The sequence below is a fragment of the Schistocerca cancellata genome, chromosome 12 (assembly GCF_023864275.1).
Source record: "Schistocerca cancellata isolate TAMUIC-IGC-003103 chromosome 12, iqSchCanc2.1, whole genome shotgun sequence".
Taxonomy (NCBI): domain Eukaryota; kingdom Metazoa; phylum Arthropoda; class Insecta; order Orthoptera; family Acrididae; genus Schistocerca; species Schistocerca cancellata.
In genome coordinates this window covers 135579549-135591808 of record NC_064637.1, presented here as the reverse complement: position 1 = coordinate 135591808, position 12260 = coordinate 135579549, and the positions used below count along the sequence as shown (strand labels likewise).

At 42.6% G+C, this 12260-nt stretch overlaps 1 protein-coding gene across 1 annotated transcript; it reads right to left on the bottom strand.

Annotated features, from left to right (window-relative positions):
• Nucleotides 1-3199: 3199 nt before the first annotated feature.
• LOC126109525 (uncharacterized) lies at nucleotides 3200-11782 on the bottom strand. Its single transcript, XM_049914545.1, has 3 exons — nucleotides 11466-11782; nucleotides 9790-11390; nucleotides 3200-3284 (listed from the first exon to the last, which is right to left on the bottom strand). The coding sequence occupies exons 1-3, from the start codon at nucleotides 11478-11480 to the stop codon at nucleotides 3200-3202; spliced, it is 1701 nt and encodes a 566-aa protein (XP_049770502.1). The 5' UTR covers nucleotides 11481-11782.
• Between the last annotated feature and the right edge of the window lie 478 nt (nucleotides 11783-12260).

Here is a 12260-nt window from a genome sequence, read left to right as displayed (position 1 = left end):
TGCATACCTTAAGAGCTGTGAGGACTTGTTCATCTTCGCTAGCATAAAACATGTGTCCACTATTGAACAAGTGCTCATAGCCCCTCAGGTACGCATTTTGTGGCCCATGTTTACCGGACATTTTTTCTTACTTTGATCCATACTACCACCTTTGAAAGTTAGCAACAACAGTATCAGTACTTGTATTCCACCGTCAGAGGTGTGATAACGATTTTCCCTTTTAACTTTCGACTCATTCGTTTCCGGTACTGGGGCCCTTACCTCAAATAGATACATAATAACGGCATCACACACTATTTACAAACATTTGCCGGAGCTGGCACCTGTATTTTGGTGCTCCGTAGCGTCGTTAGATGACGTTTGCAGGCCTGAGTTACTATGTAAAATTGCCAGCTCTAGAAATGTATAAAGACAGCAACATACGAAACGGACGGGAAATTCGGAAAATTAATCGAAGATAAAGAAGAAATAGAAGTTGTTTCCAAATCAAACTTTCATTTTGCTGCTGCTGATTTCAAATTTCGTGGCATTTATTAGCTCTGAAGAGGATCGTTCAAACGATGGTCGAAATGTCGTTATTTTGGTTGTTTCACTGTTTTATAATGACATAGCCTAGTACCCAAAATGATTTTCTTCAAGTTGTTTGTAGGAATTCTATCGCTTCTCTCCGATATTTTCAGTATGATATTAGTATTTTTTCCTACACCTAGCAACTTTAGTAGTGCTTGAAATGACGGAAAGGTGCTTCGTTTTAATGATAACGATATACAGGATAATTCAGCCATGTTTCTGCGAAGTTGCACAACGCCGAAATCCTGAAAGACATCCGTATATTTCGAATGAGGTTCGACAGCTGTAGGTAGGAGACGAGGTACTGGCAGAAGTAAAGCTGTGTGGGCGAGGCGTGAGTCTTGCTTGGGTAGCTCAGATGGTAGAGCACTTGCCCGAGAAAGGCAAACCTCCCGAGTCGAGTCACGGTCCAGCACACAGTTTTAATCTGCCAGGAAGTTTCATATCGGAGCACACTCCTCTGCAGAGTGAACTAATTCTGGAAACAGCTGTACAGGTACTGGAGAGATACAGGACGTTCCAAAATTCCCGTTAAAAACTTCTAGGGAACTGAGTGACGATATTTAGAAATGGAATCCATGTATGGAAACGTATATCCGTGCTACAGCCGTATAAATACATCTTTGCTAATGTAGTAGTAATTCCAGCAGGACAATGCGACACCCCACAAAACCACAATTGCTACAGAGTGGCTGCAGGAACACTGTTCCGAAGTTAAACACTTCCGCTGGCCACGAAGCTCCCCAAACATCCTGTACGTTTCCTGTAAACTGTATAGCATTATCGAGCATATCTGGGATGCCTTGCAACGTGTTGATCAGAGGAGATCTCTAATCGCTCGTACTCTTACGGATTTATGGGCAGCTCGGCAGGATTCATGATGTCAGTTCCCTCCTGCGCGACTTCAGCCATTAGTCGATTCCATGCCACGGCGTGTTGAGGCACTTCTGCGTGCTCGCGGGGGCCCTACACGGTATTTCTTTGGCTCTTCAGTGTAACAAATTACTTGTCAAAGTGACAGCGTTACCAACATGTTTTCAAATGGTTGTAGCACACGGTACGTTGCCGGAGATGGGTTACAATTTAAAAGACGAGTATTATGTACTCAGTCCCCTCTACAAGTTCTAGCAGTTAGTGATGGGAATTACGGAACATCCTGTACGTTTCCAGTAAATTGTGTGGCCGTTGTCGTATTATATCTGATATCTGCGAATACATTTCATAATTCGTGACAGATCGTCAGGCGCGACTGCAGACGTCCTCAGCGTTTACCCAGGGGGCGTCTTGGCTACGGCAGCTCTGACGCCCACGAGAATAACCGGAGGTAGAGAGCGCAGCACGGCTAGTTTGAAGGACATTTTCAACTAGTGTTGCCAGAGGTGTCTCTTTTTAGAGATACGACGACTCGCCGCACGTAAGCTGTAAGCGCAAAGCCAAATGCTAACATTTCGAAATACACTATCCTATCAGTAAGTGTACAGGCACCTATTAGTGGACATTAATATGCAGTGTGTCCACCCTTTGTCTCTATGGCGGCTTGAACTCTGCGCGGGACACTAAGTGAGGTGCCTGACGACAATTTACGCACCACACACGGAGGTAGTATCTACGTGTTTGTCTTTGTACATGCCAGGCAATACATTGCTCAGCAAGTTTGCCATGCCTTTCACCAATTTTGAACGTTTGGAGCACAATGGGCGGGTTCTTTAAAGCAGGTCGCGATTTTGACGATGTAACGAACCAACTGAACTGAGTTTGGTTCGATATTCGTCAGGATCCGTTATTGACTTATCAATTGGTGAAGCTCTTTCTCTTGAATTAATCATACAGTTTTTCTGCAACTGTAATCATTCATTTGCTCCTACACGTACATCACGTGTATCGATTTCCGTCGCACTGGGGTAATTCCTCCGGGATACGTTTATTTTCCTTAGTATGTAAATATATTTGGAGCATGTCATTCAGAAACGTTTGAAACTAAATAGAGGGGAGCGGGTTGTTGTTAGGAGAACAGAATGTATTAGACCCGCGGATCATGTGGTGTTATTGGCAGAGAGCGAAAGAAGTATGACTGAAATGTTAAAAGAATTAAACAAGAGACGTGAGTAAATTGGAATGAGAAATAATAAGAAAAATGCAAAATGTCCGGTGGTAAGAGCACGAAAAGTAAGTACGACTGTAATGTTAGGAAGGAAGATACAGAACAATTTAGTGTTTTTAGATAACTGCGACGCCCTATTATGGACGACATTGGAAGTAATAAGGAGGTGAAAACACGTATAGCAATTGCCAACGAGACGTTTCATAAAAGGAGGCTTTTATGTGGGTGCGTTGATATTGGATAAAATAGGCAGGCGCAGTAAGAAATGAGGTGGTGTTAAGTGGAAGAACAGAGAGAAATTTTAAAGGTAGCAGGATGAGGAAACACAATTGGCATGGACACTAAATTAGAAGAGATTGTTTATTGATGGTATGAAGGAAATAGTGAATGAAAGAAGAAGAAGAAGAAGAAGAAGACGATGCAGAACATACCAGGTGGTGGACAGCGTAAGGACAGAAAATAGTTGTAAGAAAAGAAGAGGGTAACAAATGATGGGACTGCATGGAGAGGTACATGTGAAGACCTGCCCTAGGGCATAACACTCATCATGGCGGCGATGGTGGTGGTGGTGGTGGTGGTGGTGGTGACGACGACGATGACGATGAAGATGAGACTTATTTAGGACGTTTTCCAAGACGCCCATTTTCTTGTAATCGAAATTTAAACAAGAAAATAGGCAGCATATAATCTGTACTCTACAAACGACTGTGAACTGCATGGCAGATGGAACTTGCCATTATACCAGTTACTAGGACTTATTCCCACTCCACTGACGCATGGAGCGTGCGAATTGTGACTGCTTAAAAGCCTCTGTGCGTGCTGTGCTTAGTCTAATCTGGTCTTCACGCTTCCTGCAATACCGCCCACATTGCCGCGGTAAGTGGAAGAATTTGTTTTCCGACACATGTCGCCATGTAACAGTCGCTCATGGCGATACATTAAAGAGTTCTCTGTCTCCCTGTCAGAGAGTCAGTACCCGGCATCACTCTAACGAAATAAAGACGCAATTTCTGTGTGCCGCATTTGAAGGTGAGTCTGTAAAGGCTACAAAACTAGTTAATGGAATTAAAAATATTTCAAAGAGTGAGTTGTTGCAGTTTTCCATTTTTATATTCAATACACTAGTCACAGGCTCTAGATCCTCAGTGGATATGCTTAATCGGTTGTGATACTATTTGAATTGTTGAGCGCGTGATGTGTCCCTCCGAGATAAATTTTGCCTGGGCTTTAAGCGACTCACCGGTCAGCATTTACAGAGCTGCCAACTACATCTCGCATATTATTATGCTCAGTTTTAACCGCAGCTAAGGGAAGCGAACGCAGATCGAACGTGCATTCGCAGTCATTCCCTCTATTGACTACCATTCGCCTATATACAACATTTAAGGATTCCTCCGGAAATATTTCAAGTAAACTTTCTCTGGATATCTTACGTTTGTTTCCAAGCGCCTGCCAGTTCAGTTTCATCAGAAACTCTGTGACACTCTCCAACGGGTCGAACAAACCTGTGACCATTCGTGCTGCCCTTCTTTGTATACATTCAGTATCGCCTGGCAGTCGTATCTGATTATGATCCAAGAATCTCTAGCAATATTGGGGGATGGGTCCCACGAGTGATTTCTAAGCAATTTCTTTTGTACACATATTGTGTTTTCCTAGAATTCCACCAACGAATGGCAGCCTGCCACCATCTTTCCCTAAGACTGCGTCTATGTGACGGTTCCATTTCAAATCTCTAGAAATTTTTACACCCAGGTATTCGTGTGAGTTGAGCGATTGAGAATTTGACTCGCCGACACTATACCCGTAGGATAAGGTTATTTCGTTTTGTGAACCGAACAATTTATCATTTCGGGAACATTTGAACCAAGTTTTTTTTTTTTTTTTTTTGGTGGGGTTTAAGGGCGCTCAACTACTGAGGTCATTAGCGCCCAGTCACTGTTAGAGCACATGGTATCTAGTAAAACTCAAGGCGAGGGGGGGACACCAGGAAGACCTGACAAAGATGCAGATAAAATAAGTAAAAAGGTTAGATGTCTTTGGACAAGCCAGTCAAAGTTATAAAACGCAGAAGACGAGCAGCTGCTCGAGCGTCATCAGCTAAAATATCCGGTAAAGTATATGGCAGGGACAGGACAACACGAGATTGACTAAAGCGGGGACACGACAATAAAACATGGCGCACTGTTAATGCCTGACCACAAGGGCACTGCGGGGCTGGGTCACCGGAGAGCAGGTAGCGGTGGCTAAGCCGGCAATGCCCAATCCGCAACCTGGTCAGAAGGACCTCCTCTCGCCGAGATAGTCGGGAGGAGGTTGTCCAAGCAGTTGGGAGCGGTTTTACTGCCCGGAGCTTGTTTCCTTGGAGGGATGACCAAGCATCGCACCACAACGACACAAGCCTCTTCCAAACATCCCCATGAACGTCAGATGACGGGACACAATGGGAGGCTGGCCGAGGCAGGAGGACTGCAGCCTTGGCTGCAGCATCTGCAGCCTCATTCCCAGGCACTCCTACATGTCCGGGAACCCACAGAAAGCTGACAGGAGAACCATCATCAGCGAAAGAATGAAGGGACTGCTGTATCCGTTGAATCAAGGGATGGACCGGATAGGGAGCTCCAAGGCTCTGAAGAGCACTGAGTGAGACTGAGCAGAGTACATACGATGAATGGCGGTGGCGGCGGGAATACTGAACGGCCTGATGGAGAGCAAAAAGCTCGGCCATAAAGCTCGAACATTGGTCGAGGAGCCGGTATTTAAAGGTGGCGGCCCCGACGACAAAGGCACAGCTGACACCATCGTCAGTTTTGGAGCCATCGGTGTAAATAAAGGTGTGACCGGCAAGTCGAGCATGAAGTTCGACAAACCGTGAGCAATACACTGCAGCCGGAGTACCCTCCTTCGGGAGTGAGCTGGGGTCGAGATAAATATGAACCGGAGCCTGGAGCCAAGATGGTGTCGGGCTCTCACCCTCTCTGAAGGTGGTAGGGAGGGCAAAATCCAGTTGTCGAAGCAGGCGACGGAAGCGGACTCCCGGGGGCAGCAGGGCAGACACATACAACCTGTACTGACGGTCGAGAGAATCGGCGAAGAAGGACTGGTAAGAGGGGTGGTCGGGCATAGACAACAGCCGACAGGCATACCGACACAGCAGTACGTCGCGCCGGTAGGTCAATGGTAATTCATCAGCTTCAGCATAAAGACTCTCGACAGGACTAATGTAGAAGGCTCCGGTCGCAAGACGTAACCCCCGATGGTGGATGAAATTGAGACGGCGTAAGAGGGATGGCCGAGCAGACGAGTAGACGAAGCTCCCATAATCCAGCTTCGATCGGACTATGGACCGATACAAGCGAAGAAGGACAGTGCGATCAGCTCCCCAAGATGAACCACTAAGAACTCTGAGGATATTAAGGGAACGTGTACAACGGGCCGCCAAATAAGAGACATGTGGAGACCAACACAGTTTCCTGTCCAACGTGAGCCCTAGAAACTTAGTTGTTTCCACGAATGGGAGAACAACGGGACCGAGATGTAAGGATGGCGGAAGGAACGCTTTATATCGCCAAAAGTTGATACAAACCGTCTTCTCTTCAGAGAACCGGAAGCCATTTGCCACACTCCATGACTATAGGCTGTCTAGACAACGCTGAAGGCAGCGCTCCAGGAGGCATGTTCTCTGGGCACTGCAGTAGATCGTGAAGTCATCGACAAAGAGAGAGCCTGAGACATTAGGTGGAATGCAATCCATAATTGGATTGATCGCGATGGCAAAAAGGGCCATCAGTATTTAAGCACGGGCAACCATGGCTCTATACAATACGATGGAGGTGTCTTCTTCCGGGACCTGAGGAAGACATTGAAATGGCGGAAAGAATTCCATTAACAAATGTTAATCGTTCACGTAGCAGTAGTGATATTCGAACAGTGCAAAGAGAGGATGCTGCTACTCGTATACGGTATTTAACGGAGTCATGAAACGACGCATGCAGTCATGTTTCGATTCATGAGGGTCAGCAACTGATAAAAAAAATGGGGCCCCCGGGGTCCCAAGGTCGCGATGGCGGCGTCACTGTCCCGCCGAGATAATTTGTCCTTTTAGGACAATTATCTGAGCAAGCACCCACGCCAGCAAAAGGTTGCCCGACTTGTGCTGTTTGATAACGTAATGTATATAAATGGTGGTAATAATTTATTTAGTGTAGTCAGCAAAATGTCTTGGGTAAATCAGTATATAATAAAACACATACCATTGACAAATCAAAGCAGAAATTTAAAGTAGGAGAGTTCGTAAGAAACAGTAAAAACAAAGCCATTTTTGATAAAGGATACAAACCAAATTGGTCTACAGAAATATTTAAGATAATTGGAGTCCAAGAAACAAATCCTAGGACATACACTCTGCAAGATTTTGAACTAAATAATATTGCTGGTGCGTTTTATGGTCATGAATTACAGAAAACAAAATACCCCAATACTTATCTAGTAGAGAAAGTATTGTACAGGAAAGGAAATAAGGCATTTGTGAAATGGTTAGGTTTTGATAGAAAACATAACAGTTGGATTACAGTAACATAAAATGTAATTTTATTATATAAAATTACAGTTATTTTTAAAGAATTATATAACAATTACAGTTATGTTTTAAAGATATACCAAACGAACAACTGCTTCTTCAAGTTCCCAATAGTTATACCACAGATGCACACCATCACACCACACATCAGGAATTTTAAAGCATTTACAAAAAAAGGCCTGAATACTAGGAAATGAAAATAAGCTTCACAGTTTTCACATGCTTAACAATTGTCTAACAGTTCACACTTGCCTGATTTTGTGAGGGGCCATTACACTCTTTACTCCACATTGTTCGGCTTAATGTTTTATGTAGTACTCTTTGTACCACTTCACCAGCAGATTTGTATTCAATTTCGTAGTTACTGGTTGGTACCTGCCAGTACCATTCAGCTTACGTAGAGCATGTAGTGAAGGGCAGCCTTTCTCCTCCACATTAGTTATTAGGCAGTCAGGTAAGAACTCTCTTACCCATTTCACTTTTTCAGTACCTTTAACAAGTACAGTGCAGTTTGTTGGTACCACTGATTTGATGGAGTTTAATGCACTATCCAGCGAGACTCCAACTAAATTAATGTTGTAGTGGTGATGGTTCTCTGCCAACCATTTTGCTGATTCGATATCAAGTTCGTAATACGGTGTTGTACATTGAAGAATGTAACTTCCAGAGGCAAACACTGTTCAATCATCGCACAGCATTTGGAATGCTAAGTCCTTAGGAACAAATTCATTCGCACGTGTCTTGAAGCCTTGACAATCGAAGATTACAGTATACATCTTGTAAGAAGGTTACACACACAAACTTGCTGCTGCTGCTCGTAGATGTCGACGTTATCGGTTCAGAGGACATGATTTGCTGTACTCCAAATCACCCCCCTTATGTACTAAAATTCGTGTACAGCCGGTTAAAACAACTCCTGTTATCAACACGTGTCGGGCAACCTTTTGCTGGCGTGGGTGCTTGCTCAGATAATTGTCCTAAAAGGACAAATTATCTCGGCGGGACAGTGACGCCGCCATCGTGACCTTGGGACCCCGGAGGGCCCAATTTTTTTATCAGTTGCTGACCCTCATGAATCGAAACATGACTGCATGCGTCGTTTCATGATTCATGATTCGAGGGTCGATTCGAATCATGAATCAAAACATGACTGCATGCGTCGTTTCATGATTGTTTTGTGTGTGTAACCTTCTTACAAGATGTATACTGTAATCTTCGATTGTCAAGGCTTCAAGACACGTGCGAATGAATTTGTTCCTAAGTACTTAGCATTCCAAATGCTGTGCGATGATTGAACAGTGTTTGCCTCTGGAAGTTACATTCTTCAATGTACAACACCGTATTACGAACTTGATATCGAATCAGCAAAATGGTTGGCAGAGAACCATCACCACTACAACATTAATTTAGTTGGAGTCTCGCTGGATAGTGCATTAAACTCCATCAAATCAGTGGTACCAACAAACTGCACTGTACTTGTTAAAGGTACTGAAAAAGTGAAATGGGTAAGAGAGTTCTTACCTGACTGCCTAATAACTAATGTGGAGGAGAAAGGCTGCCCTTCACTACATGCTCTACGTAAGCTGAATGGTACTGGCAGGTACCAACCAGTAACTACGAAATTGAATACAAATCTGCTGGTGAAGTGGTACAAAGAGTACTACATAAAACATTAAGCCGAACAATGTGGAGTAAAGAGTGTAATGGCCCCTCACAAAATCAGGCAAGTGTGAACTGTTAGACAATTGTTAAGCATGTGAAAACTGTGAAGCTTATTTTCATTTCCTAGTATTCAGGCCTTTTTTTGTAAATGCTTTAAAATTCCTGATGTGTGGTGTGATGGTGTGCATCTGTGGTATAACTATTGGGAACTTGAAGAAGCAGTTGTTCGTTTGGTATATCTTTAAAACATAACTGTAATTGTTATATAATTCTTTAAAAATAACTGTAATTTTATATAATAAAATTACATTTTATGTTACTGTAATCCAACTGTTATGTTTTCTATCAAAACCTAACCATTTCACAAATGCCTTATTTCCTTTCCTGTACAATACTTTCTCTACTAGATAAGTATTGGGGTATTTTGTTTTCTGTAATTCATGACCATAAAACGCACCAGCAATATTATTTAGTTCAAAATCTTGCAGAGTGTATGTCCTAGGATTTGTTTCTTGGACTCCAATTATCTTAAATATTTCTGTAGACCAATTTGGTTTGTATCCTTTATCAAAAATGGCTTTGTTTTTACTGTTTCTTACGAACTCTCCTACTTTAAATTTCTGCTTTGATTTGTCAATGGTATGTGTTTTATTATATACTGATTTACCCAAGACATTTTGCTGACTACACTAAATAAATTATTACCACCATTTATATACATTACGTTATCAAACAGCACAAGTCGGGCAACCTTTTGCTGGCGTGGGTGCTTGCTCAGATAATTGTCCTAAAAGGACAAATTATCTCGGCGGGACAGTGACGCCGCCATCGCGACCTTGGGACCCCGGGGGCCCCATTTTTTTTATCAGTTGCTGACCCTTGAGTCATGAAACGACGCATGCAGTCATGTTTCGATTCATGTAGACAAAAAGGGCTAGGATAATTTGTCTCTAGACCATCTGCATAAACTGAACATTCTGCAATAACTTCAAACAACATCTGAGTATCAGTATATTTTGTAACATCACTATTTAAACTGCTTGTGCTTAAAGCATATGTAGGATTAATGCCTACATGTAGGCTAGGTTGAACATTTGTATCGTGAAGTCTAATATTATATCCCACAGAGGCAATATCAGCTTTTTCTATTAAATTATTATATCCTGATACTTCTGCATTTGTGACGGGAGTAACAGCTCCCACTAATTGTTCTTCCATTCTTGCTGGTTCAAAGGGGGTTAAAGAAAAACTATCACATGACATAAAGGGATTACAGTGCTTATCGGCATTAATATTATACCTTTGAATTACATTTTGAGAAGTAGTTTTAATAGGAAAAATATCAACATTAGCCACTTTTGGAATTTTCAGAAAACCTAATGTTGGAGTATACGTATAGTCAACAATAACACTTCCTGTTCGTGCATCTGCATCTACTTCAGAAACACAAGACTGTACGCATTTCCAACCCCAATTATGTAAACCCTTATCTTTTGAGCTAGAAACACAAGCATAATAATATTTTAAATTAACTGGTTGTCCAAATTGATGTGCAGGTACTTTAGTAAGGAAGTCTGCTTCATCATTTCTATAACCGTACCATGACTTCCAAATGGGATCAAACTTTCGTTTATGATCTATAGCAGTTGTTTCCATAGGTGCATTTGCAGTAAATGCTGTAGGCTTTACATTAATACCAGGTATTTTCAAATTAATACCTACACTTGTAATCATATTCTTATTTTGATTTAATGTTGCAAGTTCTGTATCACTTGAATTAGTCGGAAAAGCAATTCTAGGATTACGTGCAATCACTTTTACAGAACAATGAACAATTCTACTACCATCAGGCAATAAATCGAATTCAGAAGGCGTCATATACAGAAATGGCCGATCAACGGGAATTTCTGCTAAAGGAGTAATCATACATACTGCTTTTTCATGTTCAATCACTTTGTATGCTAAACCGTATGTGAAAAATCTATGAATTTTGCGATATCTTGTAATGTTACCAGTATCTAATATAGAAGGAGCAGGTAATGGATCAACACGAGTATTAGGAGAATCACCCAGTACATTAGCAGATGGTGCTGCGGTGCCTGTTAACGTTTCTTTCTTCTTAGATCCACCAGATTGACCTGCTGCAGCCTGTCGTTTACCTGAATCTACCTGCATTGGCAAACTCATACCTTCGTCACTGTCAGAGTATGGTACTAAACGTTGTGGTGCAGAATGTTGTTGTATTTCTTCTGGTGCTTCTTCGTCTTCGTCTTCTTCGCTATGTGATACTTCTTCGTCGACGTGATGTTCGTCTACAGAACTTGTTCGAGAGGCTGAACCAGATGTTGATGGGCGGTCGTGATCTATAGGCAAACCACGACGAACACGAGACATTAGCCATTGTTCATAGGCATACCGTTTCTGGCCTTCATGCATAAACTCCCAATTAGACCGTTCCCACGGTGGAATTTCATAATTCTGAAGGCAAGAAACGTTACAATTAAAAAATATAACCAACAATTATTATAAACAACAAAAATTAAATTTACACACCTGTTTTTTCGGCATTCGGTTGTTGCGGGTACAAAACTTTTCCAATACGTTGTTCAACAGCTGTCTTCAATTTCAGTCCGTACTTTCCAACAAATGAATGCCAATTTCGTGTATGACTCCAGTCAATTGCAAAATCAATTATAGCTTTTGCATCCAATTGTTGAACTCGTTGTCTAAATTCTTCTTCTGTAAATGGTCGTTCCCTTGCTTCCTTTAGCAAATTATCGTATCCAACGTCGTGCTCTTTAGCAATGGCATCTGCTCCACTGCGCGGTGCGTCTATATTTATAGGATTTCCAGGTCCTACGTAATCACTACCAGGTAAAGTATATCCTTTCTTCTGTACACGTTCAACTAGTTTTGTAACGCCGTAAGCAGCACCTGCGGCGGCAGCAGTCGTCGCGCCAGCCGCTATCGCTATCTGTCCTGAACTTGTAATACCAGCTGTGCTAATTGCTGCCCCGTCCGTGACACTTTCAGATAACAAGGGCACCGTTTCGCTAGAGGTTGCTGTATCTGCACTGGGTTGACCTCGACCACGATTTCGTGGTCTATTTGGGCGGCGCCGCCGCACTCAAAGATTGCTTTCTTCTGGCGTTGTGTCAGGCACGCGTTCAAATTCAACTGTTTCGCCACTGGTATCCAAATCGTCGTATGCTGCATTATGGCCATACCGTATACGATTAGCAGCATCCTCTCTTTGCACTGTTCGAATATCATTAGTACTACGAGAACGATTAACATTTGTTAATGGAATTCTTTCCCCCATTTCAATGTCTTCCTCAGGTCCCGGAT